Source organism: Dipodomys spectabilis, unplaced genomic scaffold (assembly GCF_019054845.1).
Source record: "Dipodomys spectabilis isolate Male_0828 unplaced genomic scaffold, ASM1905484v1 ptg000179l, whole genome shotgun sequence".
Taxonomy (NCBI): Eukaryota; Metazoa; Chordata; class Mammalia; order Rodentia; family Heteromyidae; genus Dipodomys; species Dipodomys spectabilis.
Window position 1 is genome coordinate 2,104,667 of NW_024870856.1, and position 26,438 is coordinate 2,131,104.

At 42.2% G+C, this 26,438-nt stretch overlaps 1 protein-coding gene across 2 annotated transcripts in view; it reads left to right on the forward strand.

Moving 5' to 3' along the window:
• Myo10 (myosin X) overlaps positions 1 to 26,438 on the forward strand; it is a 196,551-nt gene that overhangs the window by 82,785 nt on the left and 87,328 nt on the right. For both annotated transcript variants that reach the window (XM_042695215.1, XM_042695216.1), the window contains exons 5-9: positions 9,807 to 9,941; positions 11,711 to 11,835; positions 13,764 to 13,777; positions 13,896 to 13,980; positions 15,504 to 15,607. In XM_042695215.1, coding sequence (XP_042551149.1) covers positions 9,807 to 9,941; positions 11,711 to 11,835; positions 13,764 to 13,777; positions 13,896 to 13,980; positions 15,504 to 15,607 — 463 coding nt within the window. The remainder of the gene's footprint in view (positions 1 to 9,806; positions 9,942 to 11,710; positions 11,836 to 13,763; positions 13,778 to 13,895; positions 13,981 to 15,503; positions 15,608 to 26,438) is intronic.

The window sequence follows — 26,438 nt, forward strand, 5'->3', positions numbered from 1 at the left end:
GGCTGGGGAGGCCGGGGTGGGCCGGGGGCGCCGGGCGCGCGTGCCGCCCTGCCGCGCGCACAGCCGGCCTGCAGCCGGCCTGGAAGCCGCGGCTCCATGCGGCCTGGAGGGGCGCAGCCCGCAGGGAACCCGGAGCCGACCCCGAGGGCCCTCCGGGCTGGCCCTGTGCTCAGAATTACCGCTCCCTTCTCTCCCATTCACTCATTCATTCGTTCGTTCATTCTTTTTTTTTTTTTGTCTTCCCTCCCCGCATTTGCTTTCAGGGCTTGCTTTGCCAAATCCTTAAAATGTTCTCTGGATTCTAGACCGCTTGTATTTGCGTACAACTCTTTTTCTTCTAATTTATGAATAGGTGACAGAATTCTTAAGGATGTTTAGTAAGGATATGCTTGCTCCTGGAGGTCACCTCTAAATTACCCAGGGGCGGCGCTGCCCCATGTGGGATTTGAGAAAGCCTAAAGGAATGTTTATTCCCATTTTTTTAAATTTGGGCGCAGCCTCCCTTTTTAAACAAAGCCTAGCTTCATTTTTTTTTTTTTTTAAATTAAAGAACCAGGAAATCTATATTACTAGGAAATGTATAAAAGTAAAGCGCGCACACACATACACACAATACTTGTGTATGCCCCTACTGAAGGCCTCACACTCTTACACAGATTTTTCACCCAAGGTTGGCACTTTACCGTTTGAGCCACAGCTTCACTTCTGGCTTTTTGCTGGTTAATTAGAGATAAGAATCTCCGTGGACTTTCCTGCCTGGTCTGGCTTTGAACCTCTATCCTCAGCCTCCTGAGTAATTAGGATAGGGACGTGAGCCATTGACACCCAGCAGATCTTCTTAGTTTTCATTTTTACCTAATTTAAACAGACCTCATCACATGTGACATCTCCCTGCATCTTCTTGCTGGTTTTTTCCAATTGTTACTGTTTATTTTAACCATATGGGAGTTTGTACCTCTTTCCTTACTCACCACTTGAACTGTATCGGCAGTACGGCTTTTGCTGGTTAATTGGAGCTGGCGTCTCACAGACTATTTTGTCCAGGTTTGGCTTTGAACCTCTATCTTACCAGGTCTTGTCTCCTGAGTATCTGGGATTACAGGGGAGAGCTACTACCTAGCTTACTAATAACGATGGGAACACTCTGCGTGACAGCCAGAGCAGAGGTGACAAATGCCACTTATAGGGAGGCCTCTGATGTCGCCAAAGCACTTCTTCATTTATCCTTGCAGGTGGGCATTCTTGGAACATGGCGGTTCCTGAGAACTCTACGCTGCTGAACTTCCTTTGTGAAAGGTTTTAGCCCGGGTGCCGGTGGCTCACGCTTGTATTCCTACCTACCCAGGAGACTGAGATCTGAGGATCGTGGTTCAAAGCCAGCCCAGGCAGGAAAATCTGTGACTCTTGTCTGCAATTACAGAAAACTAGAAGTGAAGCATTGACTCAAATTGGTTGAGTGTTAGTCTTGAGCAAAAAAGTTCAGGCCCTAATTCAAGCCCCACGACTGCTCCCCCCTCCCTCCAAAAAAGTGGTTTTGACTTCTATTTTAAATGACTTTCTAGTCCTAACCTGTGGCAGCAGGAGTTTACCATTCAAAAGGAAAGGGAAAGAAAGGGGGTGAGGACAGTATAAAGAGTCCCAATTTCCTGGATTGCCAATTCATTAGATGTAAGACACAGGAGACAGATGGACAGCCATGTGTCAACCTTAGACTTCTAGCCAATCAGGAAGGCCACCTGCGCTGCCCAGTTTAGACAGAGCCACCTGGTCATGGGTCCATCTAGGTAACTGGTGACTGCGGCCGCTGAGGGAAGCCAGATCCCTGGTGAAGAACAGAGCAGAGTACTGAGCCGAGCATGCGTGCGCAGTCTTCTTCCCAGCTCTCCCTTAAGGACGCCATCCTGCTTGTGTAGGAGGACACGGGTGCTAGAGGGGGGCAAGGGAAATGGACAGTGCCCCTAACAGACATCTGAGATGTGCTCACACCATCCTTGTGGTGTCTGGTTGAAAATGGGTGACAGATCTGGAAGTAATGGCTGACAGATCTGGAAGGGTTGTGGTGTGCTGGATGCTGTGACTTTTCAAGCATCAAGCCATGAACCTTTGATGCGAGCACTTGATAGCAATGTCTATCTACAGGTGCCACAGAGAAAATGCTTTGCAGGGCTGGTGTTCCTACTGGCACTTTTTACCCATGGTCCTTGTTGGTTCTCTCTTTCTTTTTTTTAAAAATGGAATCTCTGCTAAGCGCCCATGGCTCATGCCTGTAATCCTAGCTACTCAGGAGGCTGAAATCTGAGGATTGCAGTTCAAAGCCAGACTGGGCAGGAAAGTCGGTGAGACTCTTATCTCCATTAACCACCAGAACACCAGAAGTGGCTCTGTGTCTCAAGTGGTTGGTAGAGTGCTAGCCTTGAGCTGAAGAGCTGAGGGACAGCGCCCAGGCCCAGAGATCAAGCCCCACAACCGACCAAAAAAAAGGAATCAAGTATGTTTGAAGGACTGAACTTACTTTTTCTCTGAAAGTGTATCGACGATGGTATTTTTCAGTTAATCAAAGTGAAGCCTTTTGCTTGCTTAATATAGCAATAGAGCTTTTAAGAATAATGTCCCTAATAAAGTGACTCAGAAGCACTGCTGGTGGGTTTTGTTTTGTCCCAACCAGTCTGTCCCTGCCGAGATTCCAACAAGACTGAGTGTGGTGGCTGTGTAGACTTGTTTTCTAAGACAAGGTCTCACGTATGAATAGCCCAGGCTGACCTTGAACTCAAACTCTTCCTCTCTCAGCCTCCCCACTGCTAGAATAATAGGTGTTTGCCACTACACCTGACTTCCTTGTGGATTTTTAAGTAACTCCATACAAAATTTGGAGTTGGAATTTAAGGTTATTTTCTTAGAATATATAATGTCAGAAGAATACTAGAAAGAGAACTTACTGTATTTTAAGAATATGAAAATATTCACCACACTTAAGTATTTAAATATTTGTCACTAATAACAGCTTGTGTTTATTGCTTTCAGTGGAGAAAAACGAAAGTATGAGTAATAGATTGCTAGCTAAGCAGAGCAATTTAGAGAGAAAGCAAAAAATCAAATGTGATCATTGTGGATGCATGTTGTGGTGTGTGTGTGTGTGTGTGTGTGTGTGTGTGTGTGTTTAACATAGAAAAGGCTTGGCTTTTTCATGCTGCATACTGTGGTATTTGAAAATAAGGGGCTTGGGCTGAGGTTTCCCATCAGAAGCTCCTGAATGTAATGCTTTTGTGAAAGAGTAGCTATATTTTCCTAAATTAACTCAGGAAAAAGGACTAAAGAATAATTTCTCACCAAAATGTGTTTTGTTTTTAATAAATCTTTCTGGCAGGTTCTCCTCCCCCTTCCTCCTCTTCATCTCCTTCTGCCTCTTCCTCTTCCCCCTTCTTTTGAGAGGAGATGTGAGAATTAAAAGAAAACAGAATTTAAGTGAACATGGCTGGGTCCAGTGGCCCTGTTTAGATTTTCTTAGACATGCTCTGCCCCCTGGTGGACACAATGTGACTTACTACTTAAAAATGCTAGTGTCTACAATCAGAAATTCAACCCCAATCACCCAAGTAAAAATAATTAGGAAATAAACCTATTGAAAAGTAGACAGGACTTTATGCTTTATTTGCTGTCATTTGGCCAGGGTTTCCAGATGTGTGATGGCTATGCCAAGCTCTAGGCTTCCAGTCCACGCCTCTTTCTTTGATCTTGGTTTCTTCAAGATTGTTGCTTTCAAATTCTACATTTATTTTTTTGCATGTGTCCGTAAATGGAAGCTTATGCTGTCACTGTTTTAAATACATAAAAATAGAAAGCTGTATTTATTTAGATCCTACTTGGGAATTTTTGTGCATATAATTGATTTGACCTTGACTTTAGTTTTTTCATATATTACATGGGCAAAATTCAGTACACTGTGTGTGTGTGTGTGTGTGTGTGTGTGTGTATAGGAACTTTTGAGAGCCATGAGATAGTGTCAGAAGACACAAATGTATTCATAGAGCTAATCTAGTTTCTTTTTTTTCTTTTCTTTCTTTCCTTTCTTTTTATTATTTATTTATTTAGTCCTTGAGCTTGAACTCAGAGGACCTAGGTGCTATCCCTGAGCTGTTTCACTCAATGGTAGCAATCTACCACTTTGAACCACAACACCACTTCTGGTTTTCTGGTGATTAATTAGAGATAAAAATCTCACAGACTTGCCTGCCCAGGCTGGCTTCAAACTGAGATGCTCAGATCTCTGCCTCCTGAGTAGCTAGGATTTTAGGCATGAGCCTCTGGTGCCCAGATCGATCGATCTTTCTTTCTTCCTTCCTTCCTTTCTTCCTTCCTTCCTTTCTTCCTTCCTCCCTTTCTTTCTTTCTTTCTTTCTTTCTTTCTTTCTTTCTTTCTTTCTTTCTCTCTCTCTCTCTCTCTTTCTTTCTTTCTTTCTTTCTTTTTGGTGGTGATAGTGGTATTAGATGGGATTTGAATAGAAAAATGCTATGTGAGCACTCTACCACTTGAACCACACCCTCAGCCCTCAGTTTGGCTTTTCCTTGAATTTTATGAATTGAGTAGCCTCAGTGCTGCAAACAAAATAGCATAACAGTTCCCACTGGAAATAGCAAAACAGAGGGTATGTCAGATGGAAAGAAGGAAACACACCAGAGGAAAGGTTACTGGTTAACACCAGGTTTTATTAGGTTAGGTTTTTTTGTGTGCTTTGTCAGCATAGAAGCAAAGGATACTTCTTACAGTGCTGACTCAGATAGACTGGAGGAATCTCCTGTTTTCAGAAAACCTAGTCAGTTTCAGACTTTACCCACTTCTCTAAAGCCTCGGTTGTTTGATTCTGGGTCTTTAGCAGAGTGATCCATTTTGATTTGCTCTGGCCTTAGCCTAGTGCAGAATTCCCATCATTTTGTCTCCCAGTGTGAAAGGCCTGAGGCTAGTTGTCTTTGTACCTCAGTACCCCAATAGAAGGCTTGCATTCAGCAGCTGTCAGTCAGAGGTGAATCACGGGGTGTGACGGTTGCTTCTGAATCTTTGCTTACTTTGTGTGTTTTGAGTTTTCCCTGAACTGGTGGAATTTCTTCTGAACTGTGTCTTTGATATCCTGGAATGATAATTGGGTGTTTGGTCTTTGCTGTTTCTAGAAGTATGTCTAGAAATGATGGCTTTGGAATGCTGAACAAAACAAGCCTGAATTAGAAGGGCTGAAACAGGACGTGTGCCTAGCTCGTGGTCACATAATACAGCTCCAGAACAAGATGGGCTGGAGGTGGGAGAAGAGAAAGGGGACTGAAAATCTTGGAGAAGACTCATTGGTATGTGAGCCTCTAAGCAACCTCAAGAGTTTCCTGGTGAATGACTTGCTAAAGAGACTTTAGCTTATAGTTAAAAAGCCACGGGATTTGAACTGCAGATTCTGTGACATTAACTGAGTCCTACCTAAAGGGCTTTATTTGGATTGCTAAGGCCTTCAGCCTTATTCCTTGAGACCCTAGAAAAGTTCCCCAACTCTTCTAGCAAGCCAGAAAATGATGATTCATTTTTTGAGAAAATCCTGTGACTCAGAGGAATTTGACTCACAGGAAGGGAAACGTTTGAGCATCAAATATCAACAAAATTAATGTATAAAGAGCCAAAGCATATATAGTTTAGGTTTTGTGGGTAAGACTATACTGAGCTTAATGGGTTTGTGTCTTTGTAAATATAAAGTAAAAACAAAAACAAAAACAAAAAACCCAAAACATGCCCAGCGCCAGTGGCTCATGCCTATAATCCTAACTACTCAGGAAGCTGAGATACGAGGATCATGGTTCAAAGCCAGCCCTGGCAGGAAAGTCCATGAGATTCTTATCTCCAATAAACCACTAGAAAACTGGAAGTGGCGCTATGGCTCAAGTAGTAGAGCGCTCACCTTGAGCTGAAGAGCACAGGGATAGCACCAGGCCCAGAGTTCAAGCCCCACAACTGACAAAAAAAAAAACCTAACCTGTTCAGATAGGAAAACCCTTTGGGAGTGGCTGTGTTTCTGCACATGCTCTGTTTAAAGCCTATATGTTTCTGAGCATACTCAGCTGAGGCCATAGTTCAGAAAGGGAAGATGGCAGACAGATTTTTGCATGCTCAGCTCCAAGTCATAATGCACAGTTTTAAAGGATGAAAATGACAGGACAGGAACACTTCTAGGCACATTAGTTTGCATTTCTGTTGTTTTGTTTTTCCAAAAACGTTTAGCTAAAACAAAAGGAAACTTTGAGACCACACGAATAAGGGACCTGCCACATCTAGTGGCTAAATATACCTTTCTTATAACTTTCCTCGCAGCTCAAAAGCACTCACGGACAAATGTGATGCAATAGAACTGGTTCCAATAAAACTTTATTTATAAACATAGGCAGCAGACAAACTCTAAGGGCCTTAATTTGCTGTCTGCATCTAAAAAACTGCCACTAATGTGCACTAGTAAAAGACAAGCCAGCCTAGCACTTACAGAGTACTTTTTCCTTGCTTTCCTGAAGACATTCATCCTTCTCTGATTCCTTGACTTTTCCTCCTCGATGATAAATATTGTTACCATTCAGAAATTTCTATCATGTTCCATTGTTCCATCTTAGTAAAGGGTGCAAATCTGGTTCTGAACTCTCTGTAGCCTACTCCTTGTCCAGCAAGCTGTCTCTGTTCTTTTTTCAAAGCAATCTGGTAGTCCAGCTTCTTTATTTCCTCCTTTTTCTCTGGCCACTTCTCAGCTCCTTGGCCTGTGTGTGTGTGTGTGTGTGTGTGTGTGTGTGTGTGTGTGTGTGTGTGTGTGTGCGCGTGTGTGTGCGCGTGTGTGCGCGCGTGTGCGCGTGCGCGCATATGTGCCAATATTAAGGCTTGAACTCGAGGCCTGGGCACTGTCCCTTAGCTTTATCACTCAAGGCTGGCATTCTACCACTTGAGCCATAGCTCCATTTCTGGCTTTTTGGTGATTAAAGATAAGAGTCTCACAGACTTTTCCTCCCTGAGCGGGCTTTGAACTGTAATCCTCAGATCTCAGCCTCCTGAGTAGGTAGGATTACAATCATGAGCCACCAGTGCCAGCTCCCTGGTTGGTTTTTTGTTTTTGTTTTTTTCCCCAGTCTTCTAAGGCTTGGACTCAGGGCCTGAGCTCTGTCCTTGAGCCTCTCTGTGCTCAAGATAGTGCTCTACCACTTGAGCCACAGTCACCCTTCCAGGTTTATCTGAGTAGTTAATTGGAGATAAGAGTCTCATGGACTTTCCTGCCCAGGCTGGCTTTGAACTGCCATCTTCAGCTCCCAGCCTCCTGAGTAGCTAGGATTACAGGTGTGAGCCACTGGGGCTTGGCCTCTTTTTTTTTTTTTTTTTTTTCAATTACCCTATCTTCCAACTTCCCTACACTATAGGAAAGGTAAAAATGTCAGCTTCTTCTGTGTGCTAGAAGAGAAAGAGATGGGTTTGGGAAAGTTGCAGGTTTCTTTCTTACTCATTTTAACCCGGGAAGTTAGTCCTTTAGTCTCTTTTTCTCTCTAGTATTTCAGTCATCAACAACTCCTAGGTCTGTATGTTTTCTGGAATGCAGACAGTTATTGACATATTTCCTGCAATTCTGTGTTGCTCATTTTGTGCATTATTGTCAGATACCTCCCTAATGCCAACCCCGGGGTTGTGCCAGGACCAGGCCTGTAAAGAGGAATGCCTAACCCCCATGCTAGAAGATTCTGAGTGCTGATAATGAACGTGCCAGCCATCTGGGCCTGGAGTGCGCATATCTTCTATTATCTCAAATACCGCAAGGCAGGGCAGCGTCTAGGTTATGAATTCAACCCACTCCTGCTGGTCTTATCTCTGGTTTTCTTGGCTTTGCTTCACGATCTCAAGCTAGGCGTGGATTCTGAGCTATTTGCTGTCTGCGTTTCTGCATGTCTTGTGGTGCGTTGGGAGACCTGGCCAGCGGCCCTCAGCACCCTTCTCCAGATGTTTTCTTTGGGAGGAATTAGGACCCCTTCCCAGGCCCGGCCCGGATGCTGCACCAGGGGCTGGGTAGGCTGGGATGAGCCTGGACCACCGGGGAATCCCCGAGGCCGGGGGGTCCAGCCTGGCGCTGGGGTGTCATCTCTGAGTCACTTCCTCTCTCTCAGTACACGTGCTTAATCATGCACCACAGTTTCCGCATCCGTCCTCTCCTGATAATGCCCTGGGTCTTCCACTCCACGAGGACTTCTCTTTAACCCGGACTCTTCTGTCAGTCCCACCACGGAGCGGCCGTCAACCTGCCTGCTGTTCCTGACCCTCTTACTTTAATTTTCTTGTACACTTTGGTCTCGGTGCTGCTTCTGTTCTCCCCATAGAACATCTAAAGAAAAATCAGCTGGGTTTTTCCTTCTCATTCTTCCATCTCCATACTTTCTTCTGCAGCCCCAGGACCTTTGCATGTCCAGAACCTGACCACCACTCACTACATAGTGAGTGCAGTGGCTACTCTCTGTGTCTTTCAGGGAAATTCTTGAGTATTGCTTCCAGGGCTCCTCAGGTGACCTTGACGGTCCATTTTCTCCTCCTGCTCTTACCTGTGGTTTGGTGTTTTGGGGTTTTTTTTACTGTATTTTTTTTTTGTCTTTCCTTTTTTGATACTGAGGATCACAACCCAGGACATCGCACTTGCTAGGCAAGTGCTTTACCACTAAGCTACCTCCCAACCCCTGTTCTTGTCTTTGGCTTTGAACCGTTGAACTTGATCTGTCACTGATGCTGCCTAGAGGCTTGGGGTTCTTTCTCTTCACCAAATAAAGAATTATGAGAACGGAAAGGTTCGAAAGGCCAGAAAGACAGCTAGAGACAGCAGAAGAGAGAGGGAATAAGAAGTCAGAGGAGTTTCTTGGCCGGCCACTGGTGGGTTGGTGTACCCTCAGCCAAGACCCCCGGCTGGTAGAGCCTGGTCAGGTCATGTTGCATGAGATCTTGCCCGCCCACCTCCCAGGCAGGAAGAGGAGCAGAGGACAGACTTCTCAAGGCAAGACAGTGAGAAGGGGACCCAGAAATTGGTGTTTGTGAATTCCCCCTTTTAGGTTGCTTTGGGGCCAGGCTTGTCTGTCCAGGTATCTGGTTGGATCATCGTCCACCCTTCCCAAGGGGCAGAGCACCCTGGTCTGCTCTAGGGTTGTCTCCATGGAGCCACAATCTCCCCCATCCACCTAGTTTTTTCTCTAACTCTCTCTCATCACTAATGTGTGACTCTAGAATCAGACACACCTGGTATTCCGCTCAGACCCACTGCTCTGGCAGGGTTCATCGGGAGAAAGTGATTTAATGAGGGTCTCATACCTTTGGATTCATTCCCTCATGACTTCCCCAGTACTAAGGAATTCTTTCATTCCTGCGCATATTTACCCATGTTACCTTTCCTGTGCTCATTCATGAAACAACTACTTAACAAGCTTCTGCCATGAGCTGAGTGACATTGATGTATTTGGGATATACTCAGGGACAAAGAAAGATCTGAAATTTGCAAAGCCCCGTGAGGTACGCTGTGTACTGATGGCATTCTGGTAAGAAGGTAATAAGACAGGCAGTCTGTTTCTATGATGTGCAGAGAGGCTCATGCAAGACCAGACCTGGGGCCTGCAGGAGAAAGGGCTTTTGCTTGCATCCAATTCAGCTCATTTACAACAAGCATTTCCAACTCCCCTGCCCAGCTTCTCCAGCCGCCACCACCCCTCGCCAACAGCTGATCTATTGAGGCTGGATGTTTAAACAGAGTCAATCTTAGAAGCTCAAAAATCTGTGTCTTGCAGTGGCGAGAGTGGAGCGGGCAAAACGGAAAGCACCAAGTTGATCCTCAAGTTTCTCTCGGCCATCAGCCAACAGTCTTTGGACTTGTCCTTAAAGGAGAAGACATCCTGCGTTGAACAGGCGATTCTTGAAAGCAGGTATTTCATTTATCAACTTCCTCATTCCCAGCCAATAGGATTCACTTTTCTTCCTGGCATGGGATCGTTAAAATTGGTTACCTATTAGTCTAGTTAAAGTTTAGTCTAGTTTTTCTTTGATATAATTTCTTTGTATAATTCCTTTGTAACGATTTTGAAGTACACGTAGTGTTTTCTATTAAACTCAGTCACAACTGCTTCCCGGTGAAGACGCTCCTGACCCTTTTCCATTGGGTCACTTAGGAATGGTGACTGACTGGTACTGGATAGTGGGCTATAGCTTCTCTCCTCCTGGGACCTTGACTCCAGCAGCCCACGTTTCTGAAGGACTGGGTTAGATGGGGCACAAGGGTAGAAGTTTGTGTAAAGAACAAAGTTGACCTACAGCCTGTTATCACCTGAAGCTTCTACCCCCAACTGCTGTGGGAGGGAGGACTGAGCATTCAGAAGGTGGAGGAGGATTGGGTCAGCGTTCAGCCTGGAGGGCTCCCTATGAGCAGAGTGGCTAGCTCTGAGTCGTCATTTGTGATGCCTCATGTCTAGTTTGGGCCTTATGAAGTTTTAGAACCAGTAGGAACATTACTGATACTTATTACTCAGACAGTTATTCCAGACACTGGCAAATTACAGCCGGAAGTCCATGTTTTTTCCTTGCTTTTTCTTTTTAAAAGCAAGCATTGCAACGTCTTCCTTTTCTTTTTGGTATAGGTAAGGTATGGGTAATGGAGCTTGAACCCCGTGCTTGCTGTCCCTTAGATTTTTTTAAAATTTTTTTTATTTTAAAGATACTGTACAGAGAGGTTACAGTAACATGAGTAAGGGCGTGAGTACATTTCCTATCAAGCATTGTTACCCCCTTAGATTTTTTTTACTTCAGGCTGATACTCTGCCATTTGAACCACACCTCTGCTTCTAGTTCATTGATAAGTCTCACAGACTTTCCTGCCTGGGCTGGCTTTGAATCACAATCCTCAGATTTCAGCCTCCTGAGTAGCTAAGATTACAGATGTGAGCCACCAGTGCCTGGATGCATTTTGAAACACTTAATTTTAAAAATTGTAGTTGATCATACATATCTTAAAATGGTAGCTGGTTTTCAGCGCCCAGCTCAGTAGCATTAAGTTCGTTCACATTATTGTGCAACCCTCACCACTGTCTGTCTCCAGACGTTTTCATCTCCCTCCAACAGCTTTTTTAAATTTTATTTTGTAAATGGTTTTTTTGGGACCCAGCCACCCTCATTTGTATTGTTTCTAGCTACATTTTAGCTCTAGAGGCAGAACTAAGTGCTTGCGACAGAGACCACATGATCTGCAAAGCCTAAAACATTTATTAACTGGTCCCTTGTAGGAAAAAGTTCACCAACCTCTGTGTTGCAATTAGAAAAGATCTAAAGAGTTCAATAGATTGCTTCCAGGATATATAACCAATGGGCAATACCTGTTCTGGGACTTTTTCATCTAGAATTTGAGGGCAGGCTTTTCTGTTCAAGCCTTGGATCACATGTATTAGCCAAAGCTCACATGTGCAGGGCCCTTGTAGACCTGGGCTGTGTTCCCTCCTTCACCAGCACAACTAGTTGCACACTCCTTCAATCAGGACAAAGCCATGTGAGCAAGTGTTTGGAAAATCTGACTCTTTAAATAGTTACCCTAGGTCCTTTCGGCTGCAGGTTTTTCTTACATTCGTGTATTTTAGCGTTTGTGAGGAATGCTTTTGCTGTCTTCCAATCTGATTAATACTCTCTGTTGCCCTCATTCCTTTCTCAGTCCCATCATGGAAGCTTTCGGCAACGCGAAGACAGTGTACAACAACAACTCCAGTCGCTTTGGGAAGTTTGTTCAGCTGAACATCTGTGAGAAGGGCAATATTCAGGGCGGAAGGATTGTAGATTGTATCCTGTTTCATTGATGTTGGTCAACAGCATTTGATTCTATCAGTGGGAACTGTTCTTATTTATTTATTTATTTATTTATTTTTGTTGGTCATGGGGCTTGAACTCTGGGCCTGAGCATTGTCCCTCAGCTCTTCAGCTCAAGGCTCTACACTGTTCTCATTTATTGTGGGGATTCAAGAATGGGAAACACTTCTTATACGGGTTCTTGTTATTGCTTTAATAGTATTGTCCTTGGCCTATTGATTATTGTATCAGATAAAGAACCATTTTTCTTTTGGAAATCTTTAGCATGTTTGTCATCTGAATAATAGGTTCATCATCTTATACATCTATATCCTATTGCAATAACACCATACCTGGCTTTGCATATTTCGTAAAGAGAGGAGGAGCTAGGCATGACATTTTGTACCATCCAGCTTGAACTGCAAGATACTGAAGCTTTCTTAAAAAGTAAAGACATTTGTAGCCAGGCACACCAGTGGCTCACACCTGTAATCCTAGCTACTCAAGAGGCTGAGATCTCAGGAACTCGATTTAAAGCCAGCCTAGGCAGATAAGTCCCCGTGAGACTTTTATCTCTAACCACTCAAAAACCAGAAATGGGTCTGTGGCTCAAAGTGGTAGAGCACTACCCTTGAGCTAAAGAGCTCAAGGACAGCACCCAGGACCTGAGTTCAAGCCCCATCAACCAAAAAAAAAAGTGACATTAATTTCAACTCACAATTTTAGAGGCTAGAAGTCCATGGTCCGGCAGATTTGGCCACTAATGTCACCAACTCCATCATTGAATCGCAGATGACATCATGGAGGGGACTGTAAGGGACAGAGGTCAGATGATATCACCAGAAGTGAGAGAGAGCGAGACTATCAAGACAGCTAAATTGATTTCAATCAACCCATTCTCTAAACAAGCTTTTATCCCTTTTCAAGACAGTGACATACCCCCATGAACTAACTCCCACTAGACCTCAGCTCTTTTTAAAATATAATTGTATTGTTATTATTAAGCTGTTGTACAGAGGGGTTACCATTTCATAAGTCAGATAATGGGTACATTTCTGTTTTGGACAATGTCGCCCCTTCCTTTGCTTTCCCCTAGTTTCCCCTTCCCATCCCTGTTGCACAAGTGACATGGTTCATTCTCCACATTGTGTACTCTGAATAATAGCATGATTGTGTTTGTTCATACTTCCTCCCTCTGTTTCCTCCCTTTTCCCTCCTTCTCCCCCACTCCTGCAAAAAAGACAAACACCACCAACAACAAAACCCATGTTTCCATTTCCTGTAATTTATTTAGGTAAATAGTATTTTAAATGTTCAGAGGAGTTACACCTTTGTGTTCCTCTCCTACGAGTATCCTCCCTTAGTCTGGCTGTGTGTGAATGCCTACAGAGTCCTGTGTAGTTATATTTTAGCTCTAACTTCCACATGCGAGAGAGAAAACGTGCCATTAGTCTCTCTCAGCTTGGCTTACCTCATTTAACATGATTTGTTCTAATGGATGAGTAAACTTCCATTGTGTATATGTACCACATTTTACTGATTCACTCATGTATTGAATGGCATCTGTAGACCCCAACTCTAAAGGGTTCTACCACCTCCCAAAGCTTCTCCACACTGGGGACCAAGGCTCAGCACGTGTACCTTTGGACATCCCCTCAAACCAAGTCATTACATTCAGATATTTGCTTGAACTCAGTTCTCCCAAATAGTGGTGCTGAGCCGAGAGTACTCTTGACAGGTCTGGAATTGTATTGGGGTCAGGAGATCTTTGCTCTGTGCTTGTCTTGGACACTGGGTGTTTCATTGTCAGAGATGCTGGATGCTATAATTCAGGGGACAATGTAGGATAAGAAACTAAACACCAATTCAGCTTTCCCCATCTTCCTTTTGTTCCTTGACTTGACCTTGCTTTTCACATGAAGATTTATTAGAAAAAGTAAGTAAGCACGATGCAATTCATATTTCCCCACAGTAATAGTTTGCAGCCATTCAGTAATTGGAATGAATTAAGCAGAGGAATCCTCCCTGAATATAAATTTGGTTTCTCTCCACAGAATCGAGTAGTGAGGCAAAATCCTGGGGAAAGAAATTATCACATATTCTACGCACTGCTGGCAGGGCTGGAACATGAAGAGAAAGGTGAGACAGTGCACAGACCAGAGAAATCCAGGCCAGCAACTCATGTCCTATTTGGAGCATGATGCTGTGGACAACCGCAAACCCATTTTAGGACCAAAGAATCTAGGGGAAAGACTTGCCAAAAAGAGAAATTTTGACTCTGGGGGTTATTTTGGAGTCTTGGTACATTTTTAACTCAGAAAGATAATTTGTGAAAATATATATCAAATCTAGGTTTTCTTTTTTAATCATATCTAAGTAAAACTAATTCCTAAATGTTGGAGGGTTTTTGTGTGTATGTGGGGCTTGAACTCAGCCTTGTACTCTGGCTTGGTGGTTTTTCTTGATGATGTTGTTGTTGCTTAAAGCTGGCTCTGTACCTTTTGAGCCACCGCTTCACTTCAGCTGTTTCTGTTTAATTGGAGATAAGAATCTTTTGGGTTTATCTGCCTAGGCTGCTTTTGAACCATGATCCTTAGCTCTCAGCCTCCTCCTGAGCTCCTGAGTAGCTAGGATTACAGGCTTGAGCCACCTGGCTTTTTTTCCTTCTTCCTCTCTTAATTTTAACTATCTGCAACACTTGAGATCACTTGCCTCCTGGCTCATTGCTAGTGCACCACTACTTCAGCCACACCTTCAGCCTGGCTTTTTACTGGTTAACTACATGTGAAGTCTCATAGATTTTTCTGTCTCAGACTAGCTTCAAACCTCAGCCTTCCAGGTCTCAGTCTCCTGAGTAGTTAGGATTTGGGGATTGAGCCTGCTTAAATGTTTGATTTTTAAAGAGAAAGTAAAACAGAGTTGCCAGATGTTGGTGGCTCACACCTGTGATCCTTGCTATTCAGGAGGCTGAGTTCTGAGGATCAAAGTCCAAAGCCAGCCCAGTAGGAAAGTCCATGAGACATTTTTTTTTTGGCCAGTCATGGGGTCTGAACTCTGGGCCTGGGCACTGTCCCTTACCTCTTCAGCTCAAGGCTAGGGCTCTAACACTCAAGCTATAGTGCCGCTTCTGGCTTTTTCTGCTTATGTGGTACTAAGGAATCAAACCCAGGGCCTCATGCATGCAAGGGAAGCACTCTACCACTGAGCCACCTTCCCAGCCCAATGAGACTCTTATCTCCAGGTAACTACCAGAAAAAAAAAAGCCAGAAATAGTGCTGTGGCTCAAAATGGTAGAGCACTAGTCTTGAGCACAAAGCTCAGGGACAGTGCCCAGTCTCTTGAGTTCAAGGCCCAGGACCAGCACAAAAGGGGCAATCAAAAGAGTATCCTCGTCAATTCTGTTTTCAGTAGTATTTTGTAGAGTCCCATTTAGTTTAATTGAATAGTTCCTATTTTCCTTTGATGATGATTGCAAGGGAATTTTATTATTTTAATAGGGGGTCATCATGGGCATAAGATTATATGTACAATTTGGCTTTTAACACCATAGCGTACAACAACCCCTATCACTCACTTAGTCTGTCAGTCACACATCACCGGGTGAACTCTTGAATTTCACCTCACCAGCTGAGTGTTGATCTTACGCTTTTGTCTTTCTGTAGAAGAATTTTATTTATCTGTGCCAGAAAACTACCATTACTTGAATCAATCTGGATGTACAGAAGACAAGACTATCAATGACCAGGCATCCTTCAGAGAAGTTATTGTAAGTGACTTTGTTGTTGTCCCCTGTCAGCCGGGCAGATGTCATCTCCTGTTTCAAAAATAATATTTTAATGAAAACATTGCACTTGGATTGCATGTGAGGGTAGATATTTCCTTCTCATTCTGAATCATGATGAAGACTTCCTTCCAGGGTGGAAGGAAATTCAAGAAATCTTGAGGGCAGATGGCCTAAGATCTGGGGATCGCAGTTCAAAGCCAGCCTGGGCAGGATAGTCTATAAGACTCTTATCTCCAATTAACCATGAAAAAGCTGGAAGTGGAGCTGTGGCTCAAGTGATAGAGTGCTAACCTTGAGCATGAAAGCTCAGAGGCAGCGCCCAGGCCCTGAGTCCAAGCCCCAGGACCAACAAACACAAAAATGAAAGAAAGAAAGGGAAAAAAGAAAGAAGGAAGGAAGGAAAGAAAGAAAGAAAAAGAAAGAAAGGAAGGAAGGAAGGGAAGGGAAGGAAGGAAGGAAGGGAAGAAAGAAAGAAGTGAATGTTCTCAGATTCTATCATCTGTGTGTGTTGGGGGGCGGGGGTGGTATTTGGAACCAATCTCCATAGATACCATGGGACAGTTGTACTTACTATTGTGAACTTCATTGGACTCATCTGTTCTTAGTGACCTTGTCAGGTCATTAGCATTAGAGCAGTGTCTTACTCAGAGGGGGGTGACCAGCTTACCCCTACACATTACCAGTTAACTGCAGATCTCCAGTCTAAAGCACCAGGCCAGTACCTGCTACTTCCAGTACACTGCAGGTTTGTCTCTCTAGGTGGTTGTGAAAAGGGCAATAAGTCTAATCCATATCCCTTTTTATTTTCAAAGAGTCTTCATGAGAATGCATTTGGCAATACAAATTGAAATATTTTAGGTACATATAAGTCGTACAGTATTTCCCTATATCTCATGTATGTTGAAAATGAAATTTATGGGCTGGAGGCATGGCTCAATGGTTAAGAGTGCCTATCTAGCAAGCCTGAGGATCAGAGTTCAAACTTCAGTACCCAGAAGAAAAATGGAATTCAAAATAGAATGGGCCACAAATGCCACAATCTGCCATTATAATGCAGAAGTTGGGGTTCTTTTTTTTTTCCTCTCTCTCCATACATACTCCCAACCTTCTCCTTCACCATTTCTCCTTTACCCTATTAACAGAAAGCCTTATGCAGGAATGAAGAAATTGTACCATAGGTACCCAGGAGGCGTGGGACTTGACTCTGCAAATTGGGTTTGTGGAAGGGTTTTGTTTTGTTTCCTCTTAGGTAGTTTCTCCCTCTATACCTCTGAGTCCCACATAGGAGGATTCAACCAACATCTAACAGAAGATACTTTTTAAATATAGTAAACCCTTGATACCAGGCTAATATGGTTCTAAGGAGGTAGCCATTGAAGATAACCTGCACATGCTCACTGTGCGTAGAGATCAGTTCTGTACGGCGGGTGCTTAAATCATTTTTCTTGGCGGGTAACACCACCCAAATTCTACTGAAGACGTGCTGCCTTTCAGCAGTTCTAAAGTTTTCTCTTTATCAATTCAATCAAGCATGTTAACCTGTCTTTTGGACATCATTTACTTTTTGGAAAGCAGATTTTCACAAAATCAAGAACTGGGAAACACTACATCACGTAACAATTTAAATACTACTGACGAGAACAAGTATTTACAGAGCATACACATCTTATTTGTACCCTGAGAGATCTAGAGATACTCTAAGGTAATCAGGAAGATGTGCACAGATACTGAACAGCTACTGAGCCTTATGATTTAAGGACTTAAGCCATGTGTTCATTTCAGCATCGTGGGGTAGGGATGGGATTTCCTGTAATGAATCCCCACAGATACTGACAGAATTTGATAGCAAATTGTGTTTTTTTTTCTTTTTTGGTGTGTACTGATCCTGAGGCTTGAACTCAGAGTCTTCATGCTCTGGCTGAGCTTTTGTGCTCAAGGCTAGCACTCTACCACTTCAGCCACAGATCTACTTTCAACTTTTTTGGTGCTTAACTGAAGATAAGAATCTCATGGACTTTCCTACCCAGGCTGACTTCAAACCATAAGTTAGATCTCAGCCTCCTGAATAGCTAAAGATTACAGGCATGAGCCACCAGCGCCAACTCTTTCTCAGTTTTATTTTGATCCTTTTCTTACTATCCAAACCTTCGGCCTTCACAATCCATTTATTTCTGCATTCACCAAAAAAAAAAAAAAAAATAAATCGTGTGTTTGAATAAGTACTCATTCTTGCTTTGTAGAGAGGGCAAAAGTGGGGCTTATCTCAGGAATCTTCTCTACTTTGCTTTTTTCTTGAAGCTGGAGAATGTCTGTGGTTAAAGGATGTTGTTTGTGGAGATGGTCAGGATTTCTAGTTATCCGAGTCTTGTCTTAGAACAAACTCCACACCCAGACACAGTGAGCCTTTTTGCCACCAGGGGACACTTAACCACAGGGCCCAGGCTGGAAGGGCTGCAGTAATCCTCTGGTGCAGTTTCTCTCTCCTCTTCTTGGGGCATCATTTCCCTATTTTGAGCTGCTTTGTGTTGTTAGCTACAAGTAAATGTGGAGAATTTGTCTTACTTTCTAGGCTTGCTAGCTTTTATTGTCAATGAAATTGACCTTTAACATTTGCTTGTAAGACAGTATGCTTTATCAGAAAGGAATGGAAATTTATGAATGATATTGATTTACTATACCCAACAAATTTATTCTGCATATATATTCTGTGTATAGAACATATTGGTAAGTGTTTAAATTAACCCTTTTTTTAATGGTGGTAAGGAAAACTGAGCTGATGTTTACTGAGATCGCAAATGGGACATTCGAGCTGTTTTGTTGCTGGGTTTTTGGGTTTTTTTTGGTCAGTCGTGGGTCTTGAACTCTGGGTCTGGACACTGTCCCTGCTCTCTTCAGCTCAAGGCGCGCGCTCTACCGCTTGAGCCACAGCACCACTTCCATCGAGCTGTTTTTATTTAACTTTGTTTGGAAGTTCTAAACAATGCAATAAAAAGAAAGAAAGAAAAAGAAGTGTGCAACTGTGAGAAAGGAACAAAAATAACCCTTTCTATGAAAACAAGATTCTGTCTTCCCAAGCCTATGACAATCAAGACTAGGAGAATAGTTTCAGTAATTTGTTACATTCATAAAATTAGTTCCCTTTGTAGCAAGCATTTATATATCATGTGTGTATGGCAATTGTATACCCAAAACGTTACCTGGTATGACAAAATTCTACTGTTGTTCTCTGGGTGCTACTTTTTAAAATAGACTTAATGATTGTATGTTAAATGTTTATATGATTATTCTATGATAGCATTCTTAATATCATAATTACTGTGTTGAAATTGGTGCCTCCATGTCTGGGTATATCTTGTACATGGAATCAGCCAACTGTGGATTTAGTACTTAGTAGTGAGGCAATGGATGTGTCTAAACATGTACAGACATTTTTCTTGTCATTCCCTAAGCAATAAAACATAAACACAACATTTACATGATATTAGAGATATGTCACATTTTTTTGGTATTTAATGAGGTTTGAACTTAGGCCCTTGTATTGCCAAGAAAGCACTCTACTACTTGAGCCATGCCCTTTTTTGCTTATATTATTTTTCTAATGGGGCCTTGTTTTTTACTCCAATCCAGCTTAGACTGTGATCTTCCTATTTATACTTTCCACGAATTTGGGGTCCATACTGTCATACCCAGCTTCTTCTTGGCTGAGATGGGAATCTCATAAAGTTCTCTCCTACCACCCACCCCCTGACTGGTCTCAGATTTGTGATCCTCTTGATATCTAACTCTGGAGTAAGTAGGACTATAGACATGCACCCCAGTAAAGTAGACAGAAAGATGTGAATTCATTATAAAGTGTTATCACATTATTTTACATAAGAAACTTGAGTATCCATGAATTTGGGTATCCACAGAAACCCTGAACCAATCTCCCAAGGATCCTGAGGGACAACCGTGCAGGAATGTCACCCTGAGTCATTATCAGCACTAGCCACCTATCTTACTGCTTGTGCATACTCTGCAGCCAAGAGGGACCCAGACATGAACCGCGGATGGCATCTTCCTCTTCCTCCAACACACATTGTGCATGTGTGAGCACCTGTTACGGGCCAGGCACTGCTATAACACCAGAGAGATGGCAGTCAGCAAATCAGATTTGATCCTAGTGAAATGAAAGGATTTAGAGCAGACTATACCACTGCTTTTTTGTGCCATTTGTCCCAGTATTCAAAGGAAAGGGACCCATGCTCAAAGAAAGTGGGTTTGTAGAAGTGTGGGGAGAAGTTACTGGTGAGATTATGCATGAAAAATGTCATTCCCAGTGTTCATTTCTAAGTGCTAAAATATTATTTTTGTGAATCTTAATGTCACTGAATTTGTTTAAGAATTTGGATCATTTCTTTGGGAATTTATGTCTTTTTTTTCACCTCCTCATTGGCAATAGCTAATATGAAGAGAAGCAAACGCCTGTGGAGGATTCTGCACAGATTTAGGAGAGACTTGTTTCTGTGTTACTGTTGTTTATATGCCAGTCCTGTGGCTTGAACTCAGGGCCTGGGTGCTGTCCTTCAGCATTTTTATTCAAGTCCAGCAGTCTACCCCTTATGCCATTGCTCTACTTCCTGCTTTTTTGGTGGTTAATTGGAGCTAAGAGTCTCATAGACTTCCCTGCCTGGGCTGAGTTGTCAGGATTACAGGCATGAGCCCCTATAACCCAGTTGAGACTTCTTTTTTCCAGAAAAAGAGGCAATGGATGTGTGTGCTCAAATTCATAATCTTTTTTTAAAATATAGCCTTCCAAACTGCATCATAAATATTTCAGTCAGAAGTAACAAATAATTTATTTTATTGCCTGGATTTGACCCACCAGGATGATGAGTCTGATGAGTGATTGTCTGTTCATTCTCTTCTTCCACAAATTCTGTTCACATCATACGTGGCTGCAGACCACAGCTGGAATTTCCTAACCACATCAGCCTTACTACGTGTACCCAGGGGTTTTGTATGGTGCATGGTCACGATTATGTACGTGTAAATTCATTCAACATGAGTCAGATTTTATTAAGATGTAAAGGATAGCCTTTTTGCTTCCAACTGTGGAAACATCCAGTCTTTCTGAGTGCTGGAATTTGGGAACTGTCAGCCTAGAGACCAGATACCTTCTCTAAAGTTATTCCAGGATAGCACTTCGGTGGGCACAGGTAAACTGTGTATATATTTAAGGAGTTTGAGGCAAAGGAAAGTTTTAAAGGCCAAATTGGGGGGGGTGGAGTACAGGAGTGTTTTTAAAGTAGTATTCTTGGCCTCCATCCAAGGTTGGGCAGGCTGACGTCGGATGGGTTCTGCGGGGCATTTCACCTGCGAAGTTGTGGTGGCCGGCCTCTGGACAAGGTTGTGGTCTTGGAACTTCTTTGTGATACTTCTTGCTCTCCGGCTGCACGTAGGAGATTCCTTCCTCCATGACTTCTCTGTTTTATTTCAAGTTTGACACGGGACTCCATTTTTATTCTGACAGCTTTGACATAAGCAAATTTTATAAATTAAAACATATTTGGATATGACATCATAAAAGATAATTACAGGGGCTGGGAAGGTGGCTCAGTGGTAGAGTGCTTGCCTTGCATGCATGAGGCCCTGGGTTCAATTCTTCAGCACCACATAAGCAGAAATAGCCAGAAGTGGTGCTGTGGCTGAAGTGGTAGAGCACTAGCCTTGAGCTGAAAACTGAGGGACAGTGCCCAGACCGAGTTTAGGCCCCACCAAAAAAAAAAAAAAGATAATTACATAATAAGTTGTTATTAAATTAATTACTTATAGTTTATGACACTCTAGCAGCCATCACTATTTCAGGCATACCATTTATTCCAGGATCACCTAAGGCCCCCAGGCCTTCTTTCTGGCTTGTCTTCTGTCTGTTTTTGTGTGACAATCTATACCATCTATCACACACACACACACACACACACACGCGCGCGCGCGTACACACACGCGCGCACACACACACACACACAAAAGCATTCATTTTTTATGTGCTTAATAAAAACTTTAGTTGAAGTGACTTGGGCAGTTCTGAGCCAAGCTGAGCATTTCCCAGGGTTATTTTTGTTGTTGTTGTTGTTTGCTTTTTGTCTTTTTCTCAGTCTTGAGCCATATTGCTGGGATAATAATACAATTACAATAAGCCATAAAGTGGCTTATTATAATTAAGGGGGGAGGAGGGTACACAGTAAAACTATAATAAATGAGACAGAAAGAGGCAGTAAAGAGACACTCAGGACAGCAGTGTTGGCCCTGGCCCATACCACTTCTAATTGGATATGGCCATTAAATTATCCCATGATTAATGTAGTTGCCACTACATTATCATTGTGTTCCTAATTAAGCAGTTAGGGTTTGACTTGAAAGAAAAAGATGAAACTTTATGAATATAGCAGGCTCATTAATTTTGTGCCATTTTCTCTCTTAAGGCAATATATAGCCTTCATATGTATATTAAGAAAGCCAAGAATTTTTTTAATTAGGTATATGTTCATATTTTTTGTTGTTAGGATTTTTCTGTACTTAAAATTTAAATAATTATTTTTCCATAGGCAGGTTTGTTTGTTTGTTAAATTGGTAAGCACTTGACAGTAGTTCTTACTCTTTCTAACAGTTTGTGCCCCTGAAATCATTCTCTCAACATTTGATAAAGTACCTCATGGTCTTTCAATTTTTTGTAATTAATATATGATCTTTTAATTTCTTGTAATTAATATTATTGAGAAAAATATACTGGTAATAAAATGCTTCCATTTAAAGTGTATGCATAGTTTTTTGTGGGTCATATTGGGACTTGAAATCAGAGCTTAGGTGCTCTTGCTCTTCCTCAAGGTTGGTGCTCTACCACTTGAGCCACACCTCTACTTCTGGACTTTTGTTGGTTAATTGTGGAGATAAGAGTTTTATGAACTTTCCTTTGCAAGATGTCTGTGAACGGCAGTCCTCAGATCTCAGTCTCCTGAGGAGCTATGATTACAGGCATGAGCTACCAGTTCCTGACCATGATAGATAACTTTTAAAAGAGGCTCAGGATCAGTTCAATGGAGAAAGGACGGCCTTTTTAACTAATAGTGGTACAATTGAATTAAGGACTAAGGTTGTAGCTCAATAGAGAACTTGGCTAGTATGTGCGAAGCTCTAACACCACAAACATGTACCCAAAAAAAGTTTTCACTTTTTACATTAAGCTATGACAAATATAATTGTGCATAACATTTATCACTTCCTTACAGTATTCATATATGTTTACTATAGTTGACTTCTCTAATTATGGATTTTTTGAAAGTGTGTTAGGGTCTTTATAATAACAGTGTGTTTGTACAAGTATGGGGCTTGAACTCAGGTCTTTTATTATTGCTTGACTTTTTCACTGAAAGCTGACACTCTACCACCTGAGCCACACCTCCACTCTGTTTTTTTAACTGGTTAATTGGAAATAAGAGTCTGATTTGTCTAACCAGCCTGACCAGCCTGGCTTTGAACTTCATTCTTTATCTCTCTGTCTTTTGAGTAACTAGGATTACAGATGTGGACCACCAGCATCCAGCTTCTTTACAATAATTTTTGTAGTGACTACTGTATAAAGGCTTTTTTTCCTGCTGAAATTTTCCTTAAAATAGACTTCTAAACGGGATATCAGGGACTCATGCCTGTAATCCTAGCTACTCAAGAAGCTGAGATTTGAGCATGTGTATGTTTCCTATGTAATGTCCAATAATTATATATATGTAAACACACACACACACACACACACTCTTAGAAAGTAATAGAAATGGGAGCCAGGTGCTAGTGGCTCATGCCTGTAATCCCACCTACTCAGGAGGCTGAGATCTGAGGGTCGAGGTTCAAAGCCAGCCTGGGCAGGAAAGTCCATGAGATTCTTATCTCCAATTAACCACCAGAAAACCAGAAGTAGCACTGTGGCGTAAGTGGTAGAGCGCTTGCCTTGAGCTGAAGAGCCGAGGGATAGCACCCAGGCCCAGAGATCAAGCCCCATGACTAACAACAAGAAAAAGTAATAGAAATGAATTAGTTATAAAAACTTCATATAAGCTGGACACCAGTGTCTCACACGTATAATCCTTAGCTATTCAGGAGGCAGAAATCTGAGGATCGTGGTTCAGAGCCCACCCTGGCAGGAAAGTTTGTGAGACTCTTATCTCCAGTTAATCACAGAAAAAGATGGAAGCAGTGCTGTGGCTCAAGTGGTAGAGCACTAGCCTTGAGCAAAATGAGCTTAGGGACAGCTCCCAGGCCCAGGGTTCAAGGCTCAGGACTGGCCAAAAAGAAAAAAAAACATAGTAAGTTTGATAACAGGCTTTGAGTCAGTTGAATATTGCTGTACAACCTAAAGAGTTAACCTCTCAGAACCTTTATTATTTCCCCCTCCAAAGTTATAAGATTATATACAAGTATGACCTAGCACTGTACTACCACATAATCATGTTTCTCTCCAAAGAATATCACGTGAGTTCATAGTGCCAGCAGCCAGTATATAGCAATCTATTTGTGTTTCACCGACCTTTGAATTAATCACTCATGAAATGTCTTGCTAGTGATGGAAGTGATGGCTGATTGACTTGACTTTGCACCTGTTTCATGTGTAGGCCAGGACACAATACTCTGGGGTTTCACTTCCTTCTATATGCAGTGACTTGTTTGACTTTGTTGCTTAAGTACCTTTCAGGAGATGTTTTAGTTATGTTCCCTTCTCTATTGTTTGCCCTTTCTGTCTGGCTTTATTGCTTATTCCCTGTAAAGAAATTAAACATTTCCCATTTTACAACCAGTTGTTTCCTCTCTTGAGTTCTATTGCTTCCAAATTGTGCCTGGTTTCCTTCCTTGCATTTCCAGTGCTCATTGTGTGCTTTCAAGTTCTTTTTGTGAAGGTCATTTCCAATAATTCTGTCCTTAGCAGCGTGTGTGTGTGTGTGTGTGTGTGTGTGTGTGTGTGTGTGTGTGTGTGTGTGTTGTGTGTTTGAAAGATTTCTGTTTATAGCCTTCTTCCTTATACAGATGTGGCTCTTAAATGCTAATAGGAAATAAGTTATTCAGAAAACACCTGAAAAAAAAAAGTTGTATGGATACATGGTGTCATATTTTCCCCAAAACAGAATTAGTTTAACTTCTGCTTACTCTCCTGAGTAAGTGTAAGCAATCTCTTGAGCCAAGATACCATCTTTTTTAAAAAATTTTATTTATTCACTTTTATTGTGAAAATGCTGTACAGAGGGGTTACAATTACATGGGCAAGATAATGAGTACATTTCTTAACAAGCATTGTAGCCTCCTCCTTTGTTTCCCCTTCCCATCCCATCTTCCCCTCCCCCCCAACCCTCCTTCTCCTCCCCCCCTCCCCTACCAAAGTTGTAAAGTTCGTTTTCAACATACGATTTGTACATCTCATTGTTGTAGTGGGTCCACCTGTATCCCTAGTTAAACGATTTGTTTTTCCCCTTCCCCTCCACAAATTATAACAACATCAAATACAGTGAAAGCAGGGGTTATACTGTGGGGGAGGGACATACAAAGCAACAAAGAAATAATCTTATAAATGTGTTAGAAACAATCGCATGAAAGAAAAAAAACATTTGAATACATATCTTAGGGTTCATTTCCCTAACATCAACTTATCTGACCTTTTCTGCTTGTCTCAGACATATACTAGTTGTTGCAAATAAGGGAAACCATGGGACCTATGTTTCTTTGGGCCTGGCTTACTTCACTTAATAGAATTTTTTCCAAGTCTTTCCATTTCCTAACAAATGGGGCAATGTCATTCTTTCTGATGGAGGCGTAGAATTCCATTGTGTATATATACCACATTTTCTTAATCCATTCATCTACTGAGGGGCATCTGGGTTGGTTCCATATCTTAGCTATGGTAAATAATGCTGCAATAAGCATAGTCATGCTGGTAGCTTTAGTGTGGTCTTGTTTGTGAACATTTGGGTAAATGCCCAAAAGTGGGATTGCTGGGTCATAGGGGAGCTCTATGTGGAGTCTTTTGAGGAACCTCCATACTGCTTTCCAAAGTGTTTGAACAAGTTTACACTCCCACCAACAATGCAGTAAGGTTCCCTTCTGGCCACATCCCCTCCAGTGTCTGTTGTTATTAGAGTTCTTGATTATAGTCATTCTAACTGGGGTGAAGTAGTATCTCAATGTTGTTTTGATTTACATTTCTTTTATGGCTAGAGAGGTTGAGCCTTTCTTCATGTGTCTATTGCCATCCTTCTTTCCTCTTCAGAGAAGTTTCTCTTTAAGTCTTTAGCCCACTTATTTATTGGGCAGTTGTTTCTTTGAAGATTTGTTGTTGGGGGATTTAATTTTTTGAGTTCCAGGTATATTTTAGATATGAGACTCTTGTCTGTTGTATGGCTAGTGAAGATCTTCTCCCAATCTGTGGGCTTTCTGTTGATCTTGCTAGCTATGTCCTTTGCCATGCAGAAGCTCTGCAATTTCATGCAATCCCATTTGTCCAACCTTTCTTTGTTTTGTTGTGTTTCTGGGTCTCTATTAAGAAAATTTCAGCCTGTACCAAGGAGACCTAGTGTTTCTCCTATTCCATCCTGTAATGTTTTCAGAGTGTCTACTTTGACTCCGAGGTCTTTGATCCATTTGGAGTTGATTCTGGTGCAGGGTGATATATAAGGATCTAGCTTTAGTTTTCTACAAGTAGTTCTAAGATACTATCGTAAATCCTTGGGGAAAAGTTCATTAGAGATATGGTGAATGTCTAGGGAAGAAGACCTTACCTGATTAGATTTCCCAGCAG